At 48.8% G+C, this 21,537-nt stretch overlaps 2 protein-coding genes and 2 long non-coding RNA genes across 9 annotated transcripts in view; 2 read left to right on the forward strand and 2 right to left on the reverse strand.

Annotated features, from left to right (window-relative positions):
• LOC105490759 (transmembrane protein 272) overlaps positions 1 to 7,830 on the forward strand; it is a 125,967-nt gene extending 118,137 nt beyond the window's left edge. For all 5 annotated transcript variants that reach the window (XM_024795730.2, XM_071081309.1, XM_071081308.1 and 2 more), the window contains exon 5: positions 4,096 to 7,830. In XM_024795730.2, the coding sequence (XP_024651498.2) occupies positions 4,096 to 4,458 (363 nt within the window). In that variant the 3' untranslated portion in view covers positions 4,459 to 7,830. The remainder of the gene's footprint in view (positions 1 to 4,095) is intronic.
• LOC139359106 (uncharacterized) lies at positions 80 to 15,151 on the reverse strand. 2 transcript variants are annotated; one of them, XR_011614773.1, is made up of 4 exons: positions 14,633 to 15,151; positions 899 to 993; positions 569 to 687; positions 80 to 183 (listed from the first exon to the last, which is right to left on the reverse strand). It is a non-coding gene; the product is annotated as an uncharacterized lncRNA (long non-coding RNA). The 2 variants fall into 2 exon arrangements; XR_011614774.1 differs by having other exon boundaries at positions 183 to 358.
• On the reverse strand, positions 7,869 to 11,742 carry LOC139359107 (uncharacterized). The gene is made up of 3 exons (XR_011614775.1): positions 11,532 to 11,742; positions 9,826 to 9,991; positions 7,869 to 8,007 (listed from the first exon to the last, which is right to left on the reverse strand). It is a non-coding gene; the product is annotated as an uncharacterized lncRNA (long non-coding RNA).
• Positions 15,152 to 17,578: 2,427 nt separating the features above from the next.
• LOC105490740 (dehydrogenase/reductase 12) overlaps positions 17,579 to 21,537 on the forward strand; it is a 42,030-nt gene continuing 38,071 nt past the window's right edge. The window contains 1 exon segment of the mRNA XM_071081628.1: positions 17,579 to 17,777. Coding sequence (XP_070937729.1) covers positions 17,722 to 17,777 — 56 coding nt within the window. The 5' untranslated portion in view covers positions 17,579 to 17,721.

Genomic DNA, 21,537 nt, shown 5'->3' on the forward strand with positions numbered 1-21,537 from the left:
ACAAGCATCCATTTCCCCAAGATGGTTCCATAAAAACAAAGCCGTAACACAAGAGAAAAGTGAGTTAAGAGTGCCAAGTGTGAACTTTTATTCGGAACCACTGTTGGGTTCCTTTGCCAGTTGCCTTCTGGTGCGGGGATCCTTGGAGCGATCCTGGCCAGTGGAGCTGGTCATGCTGTTGATCTAAGACATCAAAGGAATGTCTTGAAAATTGTTCTTATATGCAACTGGTAGCCACAAGCTCCACTCTGTCGTGGGAGACATCTGATTTGGGGCAAACCTTTGGAGGCTTTTGTGTCTGAGGTAACCTCCCTGATAAATGCCCCCATCTCCTAATAGCAGTCTGGTGGGCAGTGTCCTAAAATGTACAAATACACATGATGGTCCCCATCACAGTATCCCCATGGGATCTACCTGGGACTCTGTTCAGCTCCAAGAAAACCCAAAGGCTCTTGGCTCAGCGGGGCCACATTTTCCCCATGGCCCCCACAGTGTTAAGGGAAGGCTCTGATGGTTTGAGTGCCACAGAAATGCTTAAAACAAGGGCAGCATTTTTAGCAGTAATTACCTCTGCCTCTCCTGTTCTCACTCGACTACCTCATCGTGAAGCTGCCCAGTGGAGCTTTCCTTTAGAGATGCTGCTGTCCGTGGGGTCTGTTCCTCTTAATAACAGCAAACTTTTCCTTTCTGAAAGCCAACCAGGACCCAAAGGTAATTTATTTTAATGAACAAACTAAGGCCCTAATAAGCAGCATTGATTTTTTTTGCCCTGGCAATCTAAAACCGTTTGAAGCCAAATTAAATTTTTGTGCTCATGATGGCAAGGTAATATACAGTGAGTCCATAACCATTAGAGCAGCGGCAAACACGATTAGAGTCCCCAGAGGCAGAAGTTTACCTGTAATAATGATGGTTCGTATTCAACCTCAAACCTGCTGAGGGGGCCCCAACATCCTTCCTGAAATGCATCAGATAGCTTCACAGTATTGCACTCTATGGAGAGAAACGAAGAGATGTGAGCTGACATTTCATGGAGCTACCAAAAAGAACTGAGGGTTATGAAGATCAGGAAATGAATTAAGTAGGCTGTGACCTGCTTTTTAAAAAATAAAATAGAAAATTAGAGTGCCTAGTAAGTTAAGTATTGTCATGTGTATTTGGGTGAGTTGACCGTATAATTTATCATCCTAACTGGGACACGTTTGAGAGTACAAAGCGGCTCTAATAATCATCCTGCCAGAACAACAGCATAAACCAGGACTTCTCTAAGCCAACAAGGACATGCAGTTACCCGGTGCCTAGGACTTGACATAAAATGTATTCGTTACTGAGGGTCGTGTTAAAAGACAGTTTCCAAAACATGGATTCAGTGACCATCGCGTACCCTGCACTCCCCTCATCTTCCCACATCACCCTTCCTAGTGGCGATTGCTACCCTGGTGAGCATGTGCTTTTTGCTGATGCCATGCTGATGACTCTGCCCTATTTGGAGCTCATTCAGTCCTCACCGTGCCCCTTTGAGGCAGGTACTTGCTTCAGGAAGGATTCTTTGACTACAAGGAACAAAAACTCAGCCCTGGCTAACTTAAAAGGTCATTGATTGGAAGAGCTCACAACCTCAAAGGTTAGTGGGAGAGAAGGGGGCCAGGTGGCTCCAGAAAGTCTGGGCAGTGGGACCCACTTGCCACGGCTCTCTCCTCAGGCTGGCTCCTTTATCCTGGCATCATTGTAGCCGAGAACCAGTCCTGGGAGGGCAGCCAGATCTGTGGACACGTGGTGGGTGGGGGAATTCCTCCAAGGAGTGGGACCCTGCAAGGAAGGGAAATGCATCTGAGTGATGGAGACTTGAGCTGGATTCTCATTTCCAGCTTACAGTGAGGCAACAGCAGAGCTGGTGTTCAACCTGGGCTTTCCCAACCACACAGCCACGGTCAGCCAACCTACTACCGTCAGTTGGTTTTTTCCCCCTACCCTAAACCCACCACCCTTCACCTTTGCCACGCCACTCCCCCTCAGAGAGGACCCTCGCACCTCTCCTTGTGCATAGGGGTCCCAAGTATGCCCCTTCTTCCAGGCAGCCCTCCCTGGATGAGTCAGCTCTACTGTGGGTGTCTCTCTGAAGTCCCCTAAGGTCTCATTTTCCTTTTCTTATGGAGATGTTCTGCCTCCCAGCCAGGCTGCAAGTCTTAGGAGTGAACCCTCCAATTCAATTTCCTCTGATTTAATCATCGGTGTACTGTGGTGTAGACAGTGGTCAAAGAGGTGTGGATCACTGCCTTTCTCATTCTCTTACTCACTGTGGATCTCACTGAAGCGACTTAACTTCTCTGAGCCTTAGTTTCCTCATTTGGGCAACAGGGATAATATGCAGCCCCAGGCGAGGATGGACATTAAAGATCACACATACCAAGCATTGAACTAACCACCCTCCTTAGGTTTTGTAGCTTTACATAAGTAATAACTCTCCATTGTGGAAAATCAGAGAATGCAGATAAGGACAAAGAAAAAAATCAAAATCATCTGTAAATTTCACCACCCAGAGAAAATCGCTATTGACATTTTGGCCCAATGGCTCCAGTTTTGGTCCTGCGCCCATGTTTATTTAGTACCTCTTGCCTCAGGCTGGGAGAATTCATTGAGATAATGTATGTCAAGCACTTTGCTCAGTACTGGGGTCTATTTTTGTACAACACCCATTCCCAGAGTCACTATCACCTCCTCACAGGTAGCTCCCAGATCTCCCGCAGGAGTCCTCACCTGTCTCTGTTCACCTCCAGGCTCTGACTCCGCCCCCTGCGGGCCACTAACACCTGCATTTCCATCCAGAATTTTAAATGGAACAAGTCCAAACCTGGAGTCATCACCCACCCAAAGGCATGGCTTGGGGTTCGCTATTCCCATCTCTCTGTCTCTTTATTTTATCCTTGCTTCTCTTCACAGTTTGGAGCCCACTTAGCTGCATCTCTTGGCTCCTGCTTGCCCTTCCATTTCACTCAAGCTCAGAATCTCTCCCCGCCTCTGCCAGTCAGCTACATCCTCCATCATCCGAGGATCCTTTCTAATGCCCTGCTCTCCAGGGTTAGGGGTGCCATGAGCGTGGCCTCGGGAGAGGTAGGCAGCTTAGGAAGCCGGAGAGAGCAGATACACAGGCCAGGCTTTCAAAAACATCACAGATCAAGTTGCTAGGCAGAGAAGACGGGGAGCTGCTAAGGGATTCCTTAGCAAAGACCACCTGTGTCCTTCCACCGCTGCATTTCCAGGGGAAGTGTGCTCCCCTGTGACAAAGGCATCTGTGGCCAGTTAGAGTTGGGTGGGTTGTGGTGCTTTGTGTAACCAAGTGGGAGCAGAATTTCAAAGGCGTGTCAGGCTGGAGTCAGGGATCATCTGCCAGGGGCCCAGATGGTCTTTGTCCCCCAAGAGTATCACTCCAAGGACAAGGGTCTGTGCTCTTGACTTGAAAGGTGTATGAGGACAAGAGAGACAACACTCTCAGTCCACAGCCCCACTTGGGAATTCCAGATGCCTGAGATGGGGAGTGGTGCAAACTTCCAAGAAGAGAGAAAGCAGGCTGGGCGGGGCTGGGGTGGGGAGGAAACGGCTCACAGTACCTGGATTTGGCCAAGCCTGTTACATGGCCTGGAAGTACCAGGGAAAAGTCTGCTGGGGGTTTCTGCCAAGAGAGAGGGATCTATTTCAAGGCCTCTAGCATGCGGACCAGGTGTCATTTTTACATTATGTGTGGGTGCAAATGTGCTAGCACAATACAGGGGAGAGTCAGTCTGAACCTTGATGCGGAGACAAGTCACCCCAACTAACCCGTTGTCCAAACCAACTCACACATCTAAAAGGAAGACGCCACTGAGGATGCTGGCGACGAATTAATGCCTTCATTCTTGCCAGTTTTAATTCTCATTCTTCAAATCAAATTTTGCTGCTTGGTGGCATTTCTAACTCAGTGTGTGCACTTTTCATGACACCTTCCTCTCTCTCCTCTTTCTCTCTCCCCAACACCCCTGCCACCGCTACCTTCTATCCCCTCTCTTCCCCTCTACTTCGCTGCTCTGCCCTGCCACCCGGCTCCCCACCACGCCCCAGGTGTCTCTCCTGTTGTACGACTCCACCAGGATGAGGCGGCTGCTGTCCAAGGCCGTGGTGATCGATGATGACGACGATGACGAATACCCCTGGAGGCAGAATGCGCACAGATACTACATCCACCTCCTGCTGAGCCTCTTCCTCTTCCTCTGGTTCATCCTGGGAAACTACTGGGTCTTTTCTGTGTACCTGCCTGATTTTCTTCCCCCTTTCCAGCAGCCTCAGGACTACTGTGACAAAACCCTGTACCTCTTTGCAGTTGGAGTCCTGGCACTCAGTCACACGGTGCTGGGCTTGCTCCTGCTGTGCAGCGGCTGTGTCTACCTGTGCTCCAGGTGGAGACTTGCTGCCGATGAAGACTGACAGCTGCCTTGTCCAGCATACCATGTATGCATGTGCGCGCACGCGCACACACACACACACACACACACACACAGGTTCAGGAGAAGGGCATAAAGGTAATAAAATCTTCCCTGAAGGTATTTAAAAAGCCACCCAAATGCACTGAATATGATAGTGGACTAAAGAAACTCTTGCCTTCCTAGACATGGGGAAATCACTTCTGCTCTTTTCAGAGTAGGAATTTTGTTCTCACAAGAGTTTTCAAAGTGATCATTGTTTTTGAGGGGATGAAGTGTGAGAGGCAAAGAATGGGAGACCTTTTCAAATCATAGTGCAGTTTCAATGACTGGTACAAGAACAAGGCTGGTTGTTGCTACTGCTGCTGTCATTCAGTCATGGTCACCTTGAAGTTACAGAAAGTGCACAGACTTTCAAACAAGATATATCTTAACTTCACTCACTATGATGACTTTTGTTATTAAAAGGAAAAAGATACTCTTTTAGTGACTCTAGCTGCCTTTTGGGAAAGCGAAGGTGCAGTCTCTTCCAGCCATGTATCAGATGGGTTTGATGTGATGGGTGGAACATCCCAAGGTCAGCTGTAAAATCTGCCAATGTCAAAGCAGTCGCTTCCACCTAGGGGGCGGGCTGGCCTGCTAGCCAGGCATTGCGGAGTGCAGTGCCGTGTGCACCGTGTGCCGCTGCTGCAGGTTCTTTGCTTGGCCTTGAGTCTGTCTCTGCCCCTGGCTATTTGTGTACCTCTCTATGATCTGCGGCTGGCTGGGTGGCATAAACCAGTTTTGTATGTTTCTGGACAGGTTGCATGAGTTGGGTTGCCGTCAGTGTAGCTGTTTTTGGTTTCTGAGCTTAACTATCAAATAATAGCTCCTCAACCTAATGACCAGTTAGGCTTTGGAAGCCTTTTGTAAATTGAGATGTCTGGAAGTCCAGGATGACACCAAACAGTGACCACTAACCTTCCCTCTGGCTGTTGCTGTCGAGAGATGAAGTCCAGGTCTGTTGTCAGTGCTTGCTGGGGAGCCTCTTTATGAGCAAAGTCCCACGCTTTAGAATTTTGTATGAAGACGCTGTCATGAATGTTTCTAGGGCAATGCCCAGGGGTGTGTGGCACCTGCTTAACTGTGCTTCTCTCAGCCACATGCGTAGCCTTTCTGTATATTTACACACTGCTGAACTGTGTTTATTTTTTAATTTTTTAATTTTTTCGTTCTTTCTCATCAAACCAATCCCTGAGTGGCCGTGAATGGAGGTACCTCCCTTCATCAGAAGTGTCAGCTCAAACCAAGAGGCTCATTCTTCTCTGTGGCTTTAAGAGAAAGGCCCTGTGAATCCCATGGGGTCTTCCCATTTCAGTTTAGAAGCTCTCCCCGGGCAGTCACCATTGGTCCCCCTTTCCTCCCAGGTGAGAAGAAAGTGCTTGGTGTGCCATCTGCTGGACAAAGGAGGAACAGCCCTTTTTTTGCCCCTGTCTCTAAGGGCAGTTTCTGTTTTCATTTTCACTCGTGCCATGACAGAAGACCAGCGGGTGTGCAGTTTGCAGATCCCACCTCATCTATGATGCCCGATTCTATCCTCACTGTGTCCCATGTTTCCCTCTCTGTGTCTGGGGAGAGTCTGTGGGCTACGATAGTGGGGTGGACAGGGGTTCCATGGGCTCCCCTCCCACCCTCCTTTCCCCAGTCTGTGACTCGTCAGCCACTCCCAGTCACTTAGCCAATGCTTGGACATCTGTGAGCAGCAAAGATCTGGGCCCAGGGACGCCTGCATGACTCCCACATGAAAGCCTCTGAGGCTTCTGTTGCGAGGGCCTTGGCGAAGGCGGAAAGAGCTGTGGACAACCATAAGCATGAGGATTTCTGTTAGCAGATGGCAGGTACTGGTTAGTGCTTTGGATACATCATTAGCTAGGTCTCAAAAGTTGGACATTCCCAGTTTCTGGTAGGCATGAGTATCACCAGAGTGTTGCAGAAATCCTTCCCAGAGGGAGTAGTGGATGGAGTGAGCTCATTCTCATATGCAACCCCCCAGCCCACCCCCAGTTGCAATGGAGAATATTGGTCATAGGTCCTAAATAATTGCTAAAATCTGGACTATATTTTTGGCTTTCAGTTTCCTTGTCACCAAAGCAGTAAGGAAGAGGTGATGATCTCTTCCTATAAGTCACACATCTTCCCTGGTTTGAGGTTACAGTGAGCTATGATTGCGCCATTGCACTCTATTCTGGGTGACAAAATGAGACCCTATCTCTAAAAGACAAAATTACCCCCTTCTGGAGAAACAGGTTAGATCCGAAAGAAAATGTTCATGTGCGTTCACTCATAGAGAGGACACTGAGCGGTTCAGTGGGTGACATCTTCAGCGCAGCAGGCTTTGGATGATAACTGACTAAGACCTCCCTCAGGAGATGGTGAGATGGTTATGATAAGGCACATTTCAAGAAAGAGGCTCTGGGGCCAAGGCAAATGGTCTATAACCATGGTTCTTTGAAGTCTGGCTTAATCCAGGGATGACATCCAGACTGTCTAGGAAGGGCTGAGCCGCGTGCCCTTTAAGTGACCACCTGTTAGTATAATTTCACTCAGCTGGAGGTGAGTGTAAGAAGTTCCTGGTTATAGAAGAAGTTAGAATCCTTGGCATGGCCTGAAGTAGGCATTCCACACTGATGTGAAATGTGCTGTGTATACCTGCAGAATGAAAATGCCCATCTAAGACTGGCCCAAGACCTGGGCAGCCTTCCTCCATGGGAACCCGGCAAGGCAATGGGAAGTGGACATGGGAGCACCTGAACCTTCCGGAGGCTATGAAACCTCAAGGGAACGAATTATGTGGCAGAGAGGGATGATCAGTTCTTCCCATCTGAGAAAAGACTGCAGCAAAGACCAACTCTATGTTGAGGTCATTTTATCTGCTACATCGGGCATCATGCTAAAAACCATTCTTTGCCTGAATTTGTATAAATGACAGTTGAAAGCAGTAAAAGTGGGACTGTTTCCCGGAAGTCAGCCACACCAGTGGTTCTCAAACCTTGGTGAACCCTCAGAGCTACCCAAGGACTTGTTTGCAATGCAGAATCACAGCCCCCAGAGACTCTGACTCGTGGGGCCTGGCTGGTTCTGATTCAGTGACCGGAGAACCACATGTGTGCACTTGGGCCACACATACAGCCTGGACTGGCTTATGTCAGGCCCATCTTGGTTGTCACCATGAGGACAATATAATGTCGTTTCCAGTACTTCGTATTATTTCCTTCTCTTTTAGTATGAGAAGTGGCCAAGTGGTCAATAGCTTTCATTTTTGTGTAACTGAATCTTGTGCTTCATTTCCTTCTGGGCATTTTTCATTGTTGATGAAATAAACTTTGTTCAATTTGTTCCCTGGTGTCTTCCTTGAATACCCCGGGGGAAGAGAATCCTCCAGTCCTTGGGATGCTTCATTTGTTCTTTCTTCCAGTGGGATACCCGAGAGTAGACTGTGTCCACAGAAGCTGACAACCTGTTCTAGGCAAATTTTGCTCCATAAAACTCAAAACCCTCAGGTGAGCAGATGAATCTATAGTGGAGATTTGAGAAAAACGATCTAACACAAAATTCTTCTTAGTAATTCTAGTGATAATTTATCTTTTATAAGTATAGAACTAATAAGACAACTAATCTGTCTTTTCTAGAGACAGAATTTCAGTAGTTCACTTTCAGGTTAGCCTAGCATCATAGCAGCTAAGTTATCTTGGATATCCCAGGAGACAGCATTTTGCCATTGCAAGCAGAAGAGAAATAAGAGAGGAGTGTTTCCAAATACATCTGTTGTTTTATCTCTCTCTCTCAATCTCTCTTTTTTTTTTTTTTTTTTAAGAGATGGGGTCTTGCTCTGTCACTCAGGCTGGAGTACAGTGGCACAATCAAAGCCCACTGCAGGCTGAGCGCGGTGACTCAAGCCTGTAGTCCCAGCACTTTGGGAGGCCGAGACGGGCGGATCATGAGGTCAGGAGATCGAGACCATCCTGGCTAACACGGTGAAACCCCGTCTCTATTAAAAAAAATACAAAAAACTAGTGGGGCGAGGTGGCGGGCGCCTGTAATCCCAGCTACTCGGGAGGCTGAGGCAGGAGAATGGCATAAACCCAGGAGGCATAGCTTGCAGTGAGCTGAGATCCGGCCACTGCACTCCGGCCTGGGCGACCAAGCGAGACTCTGTCTCAAAAAAAAAAAAAAAAAAAAAAATGCCCACTGCAGCCTTGACCTCCTGGACTGGGGTAATTTTCTCACCTCAGCCTCTTGAGTAACTGGGACTATAGGCATGCCACCATGCCCAGTCAGGTTTTTTTGTTTTTTGTGGGTTCTTTTTTTTTTTTTTTTTAAGAGATGGGGTCTCACTATGTTGCCCAGGCTGGTCTCAAACTCAGCCTCAAGTAATCCTCCTGCCTCAGCCTCCCAAAGTGCTAAGATTACAGGCATGAGCCACCTCACCCAGCCCTGTTGTTTCCTCTAAGACACTTCCTTCGTTTGTTATACCGGTCAGCTTTTAAAACTTACTGCTTTGTTAAGAGAAGTAAGCTCTGTTTCATAGGCAAGGGAAAAGCAACTGGGGCTTGCTGCTGGCATTAAGAGTTTGCACATACAGCATGTTCCCAAAAAGCCTTGTGACTCAAAACGTCCCTCTGTTCTGATCACTTCCTACTTACCCTATTGGTGGGGGAGGGGCTCTGTCCCAAATAGTGGGAGAAGCCCAAATGCACCCCTTCCCCCACTGGACAGATGAGATGGACAGCAGCTTATTAGTCACTAGACTCACTGCCTGGGCGAGGAGGACATAGCATGTTATGTAGGGCCACATGGGGCTTGCACTTGGGAACAGAGTGGACCTGCAGGGGCCATGACGGTCATGCCTTGTAGTAACAGGAGGACCAGGTAACCCTGTGTTCCCATGGGAGGAGTTTCCTGTCTTGCTTGAGTAATTTCACAGATGGGCAGTGAGGTGAAACCCATTCGGCTGGTGCCTGGGTGAGGGGCGGTGACTGACAGGGGACTGGTCAGGTGGGAGACCTTGCCTGCTGGGTAAGGGGCATGCCTGGTGAGGGCAGGGGAACTCACAGTTAAGCCCTTGGGCCTCTGTGACGCTCAGAGATGTCAAGGCCGCCCATAGAATTGTAGGCCTTGGAATACAGCCTCCTAGAGCCACCTCTGCCTTTCTTGTGCCTTATTCCCTGGGTTATCTAGTCCTGGGTTCAAATCTTTGAATTTTCTCAAATTCTCAATGCAGGAAGGGAGATGTAATCAGTGATGAGATATACATTGTCCATGAAGTAAAAAAAATGAAAAAGTCTTCTTGACCACCATCAGGAGCAGATCAGAAGCCTCGCCGCCTGCTTACCGAGAGCAGGCCGGCACGTCCTCTTCTCCAGCCTTCCAGGGACTTTTCCCACCGTTGCAAAACTCTTGCCGTCTGATCGGACTCATGCAAACTGATGTTTTTCACTCTTTGTATCTTTTTTTGAGTATTTCAGCTGCTATTTAATACAATGTCCTATAGCCTGTACCTTTCCATGGCCATCAAAAAGAAAACAGAAGAAAAACATTTCCTACATCAATTTACAGTTTATACATTTGTTTGTAAGGAAACCAGTTTGGGTTCGATTCCCAAGTCACTGGGGAAAGGGGTTGAAACCCAGATTCCCTTGGGATCCCTTCTGTCAGCCCAGCGTTCCCGCCCACCCCCAGCAACAGGTGCTGGTGCTAATGGTGCACACCTGCACCCTTTTGTGGGGGCCGCCTTGGTTGACTGGAGCCAGCTGCTGAGAGTTCCTCCGCCCCCTCGCAGTTCACCCCACCGACAACCATAGCTAAGGACTGAGTTGGGGAAGAGGGAGGAAAAGCCCAGCTTGTTTCAGGGCAGGTCAAACTTGAGGCGTTTATGCTCCAGAGCTGCCCGTGGGATCAGGTGAAAGCAGGGCTTCAGGGAAAGCCACATCCTTTCCCAGCGCTTCCCTTTTCCCAGTGCTTCCTCCCTCACCCTAGTTCGTTTCTCCCGAGACCACACCCTCAACACATCCCTTATTCCAGAGCTTCATCTCTTCTGCTTCACGGAAGCTGGCCTAAGCCAGGGTTATTTCTCCGCAGCTGGAGGCGTGACATAAATTACTAGTATGTCCCCTTTTACAACCCTTTTTATTTTCCTAAAATGACAATTTTAAAGCTTTATTTTTATTATAAAAGTGATACATGCTATGGCTGGAGATTCAAATCATGTCAAAGAGTATGAAGTAAAAAGTTAAAAGATTTGAAGCCCCCATACCCAACTCCTGGTCCCCAAAAAGGTACCCAGTGTTAATTCTGTAGTATCCTTATGGAATGTCTATGTATCGTTAAGCATAAATATATGTACTTTTTACATAAATTATGTCAGACTAGGCTGGGCATGGTGGCTCACCCCTGTTACCCCAGCATTTAGGGAGGCCAAGGTGGGCGGGTCACAAGGTCAAGAGATTGAGACCATCCTGGCCAACATGGTGAAACCCTGTGTCTACTAAAAATACAAAAATTAGCCAAGCGTGATAGCGGGCACCTGTAGTCCTAGCTACTTGGGAGGCTGAGGCAGGAGAATCGCGTGAACCCGGAAGGTAGAGGTTGCAGTCAGCCAAGATCATGCCACTGCACTCCAGCCTGGGCAATAGAGTGAGACTCCATCTCAAAAAAAAAAAAAAAGGAAAAGAAAAAAAATTATGTCAAACTATTCATATTATTTGGCAAGCTGCATTTTGCTACTTCCTGGATCATGGATTTCTTTCCATTATCAGCGCAGAGCCTCAAACATGACTAATACATATTCATAGGACTCATTTTAAGAGGCACATCCTCTGTAACTGGCCTGGTCTGTCACTTCTGTGAACCAAAATGGGAAGAGCAGTAATGTGAAATTGTATTTTGACAAATGAACAGCTGAGAGGTCAGTGTGAGAAACCGTTTGCCATTATTCCTCCCGTCGTTTACCTAAGTAGGGCCCTGGCTGAACCGGGCTCCTGGGGAAGTTCATTGCAGGGCCTTTGGATTAGGCACATGACGCACCTGAGGGAGACTCACCTGGACGTGATGATGCATTGAGCTCCTGAGAGGAGAGAGGTTGATTAGGGTAAATGCTCTTCTCTATGTTCCCCAGGAATGTGAGAGTCAACAAAATCCCATCATCACCAACGAAACCATTAAAAAATCCCAGCACTTTGAGAGGCCAAGGCAGGTGGATCATGAGGTCAGGAGATGGAGATGATCCTGGCTAACACAGTGAAACCCTGTCTCTACTAAAAATACAAAAAATTAGCTGGGCGTGGTGGTGGGTGCCTGTAGTCCCAGCTCCTCGGGAGACTGAGGCAGGAGAATGGCATGAACCTGGAAGGCAGAGCTTGCAGTGAACCCAGATCGCACCACTGCACTCCAGCCTGTGCGACAGAGCAAGACTCCGTCTCCAAAAAAAAAAAAAAAAAAAAATCAAAGCCGCCTACTTAAGGACCAAATTATCCTTCCAATATCATGTGATTGTGTGAATACCTACAGCTGAGATATATTCAGCAACAGCTACAAGATGGAAGCAACACCTGAATATTGCAGAAACTATAAAATGTATTTTAAGTTACATAACAAAAATTAATAATGTACCACAATGTGGTACCATCTCATACCCATCAGGATGGATGCCATTAAATAAAAAAAGGAACAAACTCCGAAGATAACAAGTTGGTGAGAATATGGTGAGTCGGAGCCTTTGTGCAATACTGGAGGGAACATAACATGAAACAGCATGCCGGGCGCGGTGGCTCAAGCCTGTAATCCCAGCACTTTGGGAGGCCGAGACGGGCGGATCACGAGGTCAGGAGATCGAGACCATCCTGGCTGACACGGTGAAACCCCGTCTCTACTAAAAAATACAAAAAACTAGCCAGGCGAGGTGGCGGGCGCCTGTAGTCCCAGCTACTTGGGAGGCTGAGGCAGGAGAATGGCGTGAACCTGGGAGGCGGAGCTTGCAGTGAGCTGAGATCCGGCCACTGCACTCCAGCCTGGGTGGCAGAGCGAGACTCCGTCTAAAAAAAAAAAAAAAAAAAAAAAAAAACAAAAACATGAAACAGCAGCTAATGGAAAACAGTATGACAGGTCCCCCTAGAATTAAAAATAGAATTGCCATATAACCCAGCAATTCCACTTCTGGGTAAACACACAAAAGAACTCAAATCGGGGTCTTAAAGAGGTATTTGCACACTGATGTTCATAGTAATATTATTCAAAATAGCTAAGAAATTGAAGCAATCCAAGTGTCCATCTATGGATGAATGGATAAACAAAATGTGGTGTATACACGCAATGGAACACTATGCAGCCCTGAAAAAGAGAGAAATTCTGAAACTTGCTACAACATGGATGAACCTGGAGGACATGACGCTAACTGAAATGAGCCAGCCACAAAAAGGCAAAGTGTGATTCTACTTAGATAAGGTCCCTAGAGTAGTCAAATTCATAGGGACAGAAAGTAGAATGGTGGTTACCAGGGGCTGGGGAAGGGGTCAACGAGGAGTTCTTGTTTAATGGGTACAGAGTTTGAGTTTGGTAAGATGAAAAAGTTCTGAAGATGGATTGTTGCGTGGCAATGTAAATGTACTTAATATTGAACTATACACTTAAAAACGGTTAAAATGGTAAATTTTATGTTGTGTGTATTTTATCATAGTCAAAAATAAAAATAAGTATTCCTCAGTCCTCCCAAGCCTCCACAGTCGCTCTATATTAAATAGCTGGCCAGTGTGGGGTCATTTGGTCATTCTATGCATACGCAGGGCCATGCTGCAAACCCAGTCTCACTCATAGTGACTGCAGTGCTCAGCACCCAGCTCTGAGTGCCACAGGCTTAGCGGGTTTGGGAGTGGGAGCAATGCTGGTAGAAAAACTGTGGGAATTATAAGCTACCCCGTCACACCCAAGAACAAATCAACCAACCAAAAAAGGGGAGGGGACAGTAGTGGAAATTTCTAGTCCCACAAAAGTTACTAAAAGAAGAAACAAGGAGAGGCCACCATGGGACACATCCCTCACCCTTCCAGAGAAGGGGTTAAGCGTGTGGCGTCTGAACCCAGACTGTCAGGCTGGGATCCTGGCTGTGCCCCTTTCCAGATGCATGTGATCTTGGATGTGCCACTGAAACTCTCTGTGCCTTGTTTTCATTTGTAAGGAGATTAAAACAATGCTTGGCACATAGTAGGTGAAGCATAAGTATTTGTTAAAAGAAAATATTCTTTATTTCACCCTCATTACAATGCTATGAGGACTGTATAGTTATGCTCCTCTGTAGAGGGGAAACTGAGGCTCACGGAGGTAAAGTGTCTTTTCTGAAGATGCCTCAGAGCTGAACGTGGGCCTTCTGACACTCTATCCCAGTTCTCACCTCGTGTCTGCATCCCTCTCCCGCCTTTGTAGGTGGCCCTTCTCCTGAGGCCAGCGGTGGGTGTGAGGTAGTACAGAGAGCGTGGGTAAGGCGAGCTACAACCACCTCACCAAGCAGCCTGCATGCTCTTGCGCTACTCCTGCTCCAGGCACCACTAGAGAAAGCCCACGGCTTTTGCACTCAAAACAGAACCTGCTTGTCGTAAAACGGAAGCCCTGGAAGCAGGCTGCATGAGAGTTTAAGACAAACACGAGTCCCGTTTGTGGAAAATCACTTTCCCCATCAACTTGGCTATATGAAGGCTAACCACCCTGGCTTCGCTACTGCCCCACTTTGGACCCATCTCACTGCCAATGTCTGCAGTCCTCGGAGGGTGCACAGGGCTGGGGAAAGAAGGGTCTTCTCTGCGTGTTTTAAATCTAAGTAAGTGACTCATGCACATGGTACAAAACTCAATGGCACAGAAGGTTCAATGTAAGCTGGGTCTGTCTCCCGCCTCGGCTCCCCACTGCCAAAGTTCTGGCCAGAGGCCCACGCTGTGATTAGTTTCTTGTGAAAGGAAGGAAACCCCTAAATCAAATTGATTTGTTCGGTAGGAAGTTGGTTCAGATGGGCAACAGACAGCCCTGGGGCAAGCCAGTCTGTAAAGGATGATGGGCACCAAGGGACACCGGGAGGCAGCCGGAAGGACCTTTCTACACGGTGAGTGTGTCAGCTGTGGAGTGGGGAGGAGGGCAGGCTGGTGTCTACCACGTACCTCTTCCCTGGGCTGCTGCTCTCCTCTGCTAGAAGTGAATGCCAGAAAGCAGTCGCCTTGGGTTTCTGATAAGGCTTTTGTGATAGAGGCTGGGATCCCATGACCCGCCCCCCACTTCTTGTCATTAGGAAGAGCTCAGTTCCTTAATCGATGTACAGGCAGGGTCAGCACCTGTGCGTGGTCCACACTGAAAAATAAGGATCAGCATCAGAGACCTTCTTCCCCACTCTCTGCCTCATCCTCTCTTCCTTTTTGTTCCTTTCCCTTTGCTGTCATTTCCATTCCCCACCCCCAATTGCCCACTAAACATGTACAGGAATGGTGCCTGGCTTCCTATGAGTTTACAATTTATAGTTATTCATCTTATTAACTAAATGGCTTTGCCAGGTAAAATATTAAGGTACCATTGCCATTATGACCTTGTCTTCCATGATCTCATTGGCAGCTGGTGTTGCCATGACAACTTGGCTAGAGGAACTGGTATGAGCTTCAGTGGAAGGCGATATGAACACTGGTGTGTGTGTGTGTGTGTGTGTGTGTGTGTGTGTGTGTGTGTGTGTAAGAGGATACAGACTTCTCATCATGTGTATCTGTTGTGCAGAAAGCCATGGATTTCCACACCTTCTGCTTCTCCTTCCAATGTGGTCAAAATTAGCCTCAGGGATCTAAATCAATTGGAAGGGAACTCTGGAGGATGATTTCTTTGTTTGGCTTTTTGAGTGGCAAATTGGAACCAGGAACACAGAAGAAATATTTTAGTGGCTTTCCACCTATGGGAAATGAAGCAATCCTACCCATTTTGACGTTTCTCTTAAAAGCACCCTGGGCCTAACTTACTTAACATCCGTAATTTTCTTATTAGATGTATAGAAAGTTGGAGCTAAAAGGAGCCCCGGATGTCACCTAGTCTGGCCCTTTTTTTGTTCAGATGAGAAAAAGTGAGGCCCAGCGGCTGACTTGCCCCCATTTAGTATGGTGCAGCAGGGAAGGTGTGGACTCTGGAATCGTACTACCTGGCCTCAAAGCCTGGCTCCACCGTGTATTTACTGTGACCTGAGTCAAGTCATGTAACCTCTCTCTGTTTGTTCATCTATAAAATGGGGATAATAGCAAGAGTAACCATATGGATCAGTGTGAGAATTAAGTGCTATAATCCACAATGCTTGGCACACTTTAAGCCTTCTATACATTTTATCACACGGGTCACACAGGGAATAACTGGCAGAAATTGGTTTAGAATCCAGCTCAGCTGACTCCAGTTAAACTGGAAGATTCCTCTATGAACTCCATACTGCCCTTTGTTTCTTTGTGTGTGTTACTCGGCATCCAAGTGAGAGCGGAAGCTCATTTTGAGACTGGGGTTGGCTTTTCCTAAGACCTCCTCTTTAAATGTATATAATGTATACATGAACTACCTCATGGATGCTTGATTGGAGGCTAACACTGGATACCTCATGCCCTCATTGGAACCTTTCTTGAATGTACACTGTGTGGCTGTAAGCGTAGGGGAGAAAGGAATGAGAAGAAAACTTGAGGGAAATGAACACTTCTGATCACTTCGTATGAAACTAAGCTCTTTATAATGAATGCCTTTAATCATCACAACCACCCCACGCGGTGCGCATATTCATTCCCATTTTACACATGAAAAAACCAAGACTGAGGGCGTATGCAGCATGCTCAGGTTCACCTGGCTAATGCAGAGAGCTGGGTTTCCAGCCACATTTTTACTTCAAGGGGCCGCTGACACCCTCCAAGAGACGTGGTGGTTCAAAACTATTTCTCATCCCCGCTCTGAGAGCCAAAAGCCTATTTCCTGAGGTGGTCAGAGAGATTCAGAGCAGACTGACACCTTTTCCATCACTGACACAAAGAGGAGTGTATTAAAAACAGTATGTAGCCCTGGGGATCTAAAATTTGGCTTTTTGGAGCCAAATCGGACAGGCATTGAACGTCACACGAGGCTGGGTGGTTTTACAAAACGCCACTTGTTTAAATTTCATCACTCTGTCAGGAATAACAGCAACGTAGTGGAGCCTCAGAGTCCTGTTCAGAGGGGCGAGCTGTTCTGGGGAAATTTATTTCAAAAGTTATTCTGAAGTAAAACTTGCCCACTGCGGGGTGAGGTTGGACAGTGATCCTATATCCTAGGTAATGAGGCTATGAAAGCAGCTAGTCTCTGTTCAGCTTATGTAAGTGGGACCCAGTCTCTGGGCGACTTGGGTAAACCGGTATAGAATTTAACAGGGTGACTAGCAGTGACAGCAGCAGTAAGACCCCCATTTCTAATGTGGCGTTAGGGCTGGAGATTAGATGTGGACAGGGGTGTCTGAGTCCTACATAGCGGGGCTGGAATGGGGCTGGATTACTAGTCTGAGATCTGGGTTCATGCAGCAACCACACTTTTTTACTCACACTGTTCATTTGGGCTTGGGTGGAAGGAGGCTGATGAGGATTTGGGGGAAATCAAGGGGCTCTCCCTGGCACTGCATGAAGTCGCAGAACCAGTGGCAAAAGTTCAGACTTTGGAGACAATTACTTCTCGGGTGGGAGCCCCAGCCCTGCCTCTTGCCTGCGATGTCGCCAATCTGACTGCGCTTGCTGGAGACGGGAAATGTGGCAGGGCACTGCATCCCCCAACACATGTAGGAACTTAGAGAATGCCAGTTATTACAATAGCCCTTAACACCAATTCGATGCAGAAGTCTTTTAAATATCGTAAGCCTCGTCGTTTTATTCCACATGGTTTTCTAGGGAACCAAATTCTCGGAGGTGCGTCGCATCCCGGCCATGCCCAGCAGGACGGTGTTCTCTAAACGGCACTGATGCCCGATTTCAACCCCGAGGAGACTGCGGACCTCGACTGTGGCCCCCACAAGGGCCGGTCCGCCCTCACTCCACCCTCTGAGGCTGGGGCGGAGTCGACCGGCCGGCCCCGAGACCCCTCGCCTTCCTTGTGGAGCAAGGTCCCGGAAGCCGCGGCTCTTACATAACCCGGATGATGTAAGGGCGGGCGACTCCCGCGGGGCGGGACCGGGGCGGAGGCCGCGCCGGGAGCGCGGCGGGGCTCGGCGTGCGGCGCGCCCGCCATGTCCCTGTACCGCAGCGTCGTGTGGTTCACCAAGGGGCTGCGCGAGGACACCAAGTAAGGCGGCGCGGCGGGGCGCGGGCCCCGGGCTGTCACTTGGCCCGCCTCGGCGCGGGCTAGCGGGGTTGGCGGGGACGCGCCCGCGGCTCCTTCGCCGTCTCGCTGGGCCGACTAAGCGAGTCCAGAACGACTGGGGCGCCTGCCCTCTACTGGTCCGCGGCTGGGCGTGGGGCGGTCGCCAGACTCCAGCCCCTCAACGCCCGCAACCGAGACTGGCGCCCGAGGGGCGGGACTGTGGCGCGCCCAGGCCCAGGGCCGTCCCACTGACGTCAGGCGGCCCTGGAGCCAACGAGACTCCTGGGCGTCACCTCGGCGCCCTGCGGGGTGTGCTCCTGGAAATGTCTTCGTAGTGCTGCTGGCGGCGTCAGATAGGGCTGGATCTAAATCGCTAGCCCAGGCTCTGTCCTCGTACCTTTGGGTGTGTTTCCTTTAAGAAGATGCGGCACCTGGACTGCGACCTTTGGCTCCAGCTGGAACTTTCCAGCCTGGGTCTCCAGCCAGTGTGGCCGTGCACCCAGTGTGTGCTTCTGGGGAACAGTGCGTGGTGGTTTTGTCGCCCCGTGATCACGCTCAGTGTGCCCTAGTTGGCTCTCCACCTCATTGTTGTTTTAAGAGGTGACAGGTTCCTGTGACGGAGGACAGATGGAGGTTTTCTCTTGGGATTAGGCTAACCGCTGATTCTCAACCCTGTCTGCACATCAGAATCACTGGGCGAGAATTAAAAGTACCCAGTTTTCAGGCTCCGTCCCTACAGATTCTGATTCAGTGGGTCTGCACAGGGGCCTGGACTGGCGTTTCACCCAAATCCCCAGGTGATTCTCACCTCTGAGAGGCTTCTCCCGTCACTGGGGCGTTATCAGTTCTCACGGCAACCTGGCCAGCATTCCTAGGGGAGGTAGGAGTTGCAACTCCCTTCTCTTCACCCCACATCGTTTTGGGGAAAGTTCAGCTCTGCCTCAGGAGCCCCTGCTGCAGAGAATGGTGGGGAGTGTAGCCGTGCGCCCTGTCCCACTGTTTTTAGGGGAGTACAGTGGCAGCCTCTTTCTTTCAAAGGGGTGTCCTCTGGCAATGACCATTAATTGCTGGATCTTTCCACATTACACAGCATGAAAGCTTGCGTCAGTTTCCAAGCCGGGGTGGGCCCCAAGGAAAGCAGGCTGTAAAAATCTCCCTGAGGACTCTTTCTCTCTGTTTCCCCGCCTTGAGGGAAGGTAGAAGTGAGGCCAAGGGGCCCAATTCACCACACATTGGTGGGGGAAGGGAGGGGAGGGGAAGGCGGCTGGCAAAGTTAGATGGGTTTTCCTGTTCTTGTAGATTTAGTGAATGGGACAGAAAAACAACAACCTTATTTTGACTTCAGTGTGAGAGCGCGGAGTTAGAGTTTACAGCGTTTCTCTTGGCACAAGGATTTTTATAAAGCCTCCCTTTATTGGGCTCCTAGGCAGGAGGATCTAATCACTGTTTCCTCGACGTTGCTGAACCTAATAATTCCCTGGGGCAGTTTTAAACAGACTTCTAAACCCTGGGCAAGTGTGGATGGGTCCTAAGCAAATTCCGTATTTGGGTAAATTGAGGGTGTGGGGAGACACAGATACCTGCCAGCTTCCCCCTCCCCATCCCTGTCACCTCAGGTTCAGGAAACAGTAAGTACAAATGCCCTCTCAGCTTGAATCAAAATCATGGGCAAGGCACATGAAACCGCAGGTTGCCAAGCAAGCAGTTTTGAGTCAGTAGGCAGGGCATTTCCAACAGGTTTCCAGGTGATGCTGATGCAGCTTGTCTGGGGACTGCCCTTTGGCACTGAGGCTGGGTGTTGAAGAATGGAACACCCAGCCTTTGGCTTCATCACCTACCTTCTGGTGACTTTGGGAAAGTCATGTATGTGTGTGTTTGAAAAAGAGAGACTGATATCTAGAGTTTGTGAAAATAAACTGCTTCCCCAGTAAGGGGCAGAGTACATAAAAGACAAGTCTTTTTAACAACAGATCAGACCAGGATGGAATTCTTGTATTAAGACAAGATCCAAGGCAGAGGACAGAGGGCGGGGACATGTCCTGCAGGCCAGGCTGATACTGCCCGCCTGGCAGTACTCCCAGGATGGAGTTTGAGGAAGAGGTTTAACCCAGAGGAGCCACGCTCAGCAAACATTCGGATCAACGTGGACCCCAGAGGCTAATGGCCCCTCTGGCTGGGTATCACAGAGAAAAGCCTGTCAGCTTCCTGCCCCTGGAGAAGGGCTCTTCAGGCCTATTCCCTGTGGACTGCTTTTTTTCTGGCTCTATTGTATTTGCGAAGTTCTCACTCATTCCCCACAATGCCTCCTCCTAGCTAAGCCCCTATTCAATGACTCAGGCCCTTGCCTCTACCGGAAAAGTCTTTCACAGAGATTCCAGGGCTCACGTCTGTGTATGGGGGAAAAAATCTTCCAGTTTCCTCTTTGTAGTTTAAAATGCTCTCAAAGTCCCTACTGATTTGAAGACTTGGGGGCCAAATGAGCTCAAGTTTGAACAGGGAAGGTGCTGTCATTATTAATAGTGATAGTAATCATGTCGTCTGGGCACGGTGGCTCACACTTGTAATCCCAGCACTTTGGGAAGCCGAGGCGGGTGGATCACCTGAGGTCAGGTGTTCAAGATCAGCCTGGCCAACATGGTGAAACCCTATCTCTACTAAAAAATACAAAAATCAGCTGGGCGTGGTGACAGGCGCTTATAACCCCAGCTACTCAGGAGGCTGAAGCAGGAGAATCACTTGAACCTGGGAGGCGGAGGTTGCAGTGAGACGAGATTGCGCCACTGCACTCCATCCTGGGCGACAGTGTGGGACTTAGTCTCAAATAATAATAATAATGTCAACTGCTAATTATTGAGCTCCTAATATGTTCCAAGTGCTGTCATAAGTGCCTTACACACAGCATCGCATTTAGGCTGCCCAAGAGGTATCTCATATTATTCCCTTTCTGCAGATGAGGAGATAAGAGCTCAGAAAGATTAAGTCAACACAAGTTTGCACAGCTAGTAAGAGGCTGAGCTGTGACTTAAATTCAGGTTGTTCAGTCCAAGCCCTTGTTATTGATATTTTTTAGTTTCAAGTCAACCTTTCAGGAAGGCTTTGGAAGAAGAAGGCTTGTTTGCCACTCACAGCAGAAGCAATGGGTAGGCTGTTCTCTAAGCTGCCCTGCGTGTTCTGGTGAGTTACAGATGGTGAAAACAGGAACATTTTTCTTCTCTTAAGAACATCTGGCTTGACTGAAACAAGTGGCAATGCCTGCCCTGTGGCAATGACTTTCAAACCAAACCCAAGCTCATAAACATCCTTTGGCCACTTCCCCGAGTTCCAGAGCATGTAACTGGCAGTTGTGCTGTACCAGGGCATGGGGCAGGAGGCCAGCTGTTAGCTACCCGTTTGTAAACAGGTCCTGTGGGAGGGCTCTCAGCATGTGTGGAGCCTTGCGATCAGAGTCCTGTTCTGCATTGCAGGGGAAAAATCTCTTGACTCCATGGGTGAGAGATATAAGTAAGCTCTGAGACCCCAGCCTGCCTGTACGTGGGCAGAGTCTGCCCTCTGGGCCTCCTCCTGCCAAACCCACCATTCTGCCACCACTGCCCTCAGCCAATTTCATAGCCAGGAAATACTGGAAGGGTAAAGGTAGGGAGGTATCGCAAAAGGAATGGGAGAAAGAAACAGTTAAGGAACTCACGGTTGCATCTATCCAATATGATGCCTTTGTGCAAATCAGAAAAAATACCTCTTCTGC

The sequence above is a fragment of the Macaca nemestrina genome, chromosome 16 (assembly GCF_043159975.1).
Source record: "Macaca nemestrina isolate mMacNem1 chromosome 16, mMacNem.hap1, whole genome shotgun sequence".
Classification (NCBI taxonomy): domain Eukaryota; kingdom Metazoa; phylum Chordata; class Mammalia; order Primates; family Cercopithecidae; genus Macaca; species Macaca nemestrina.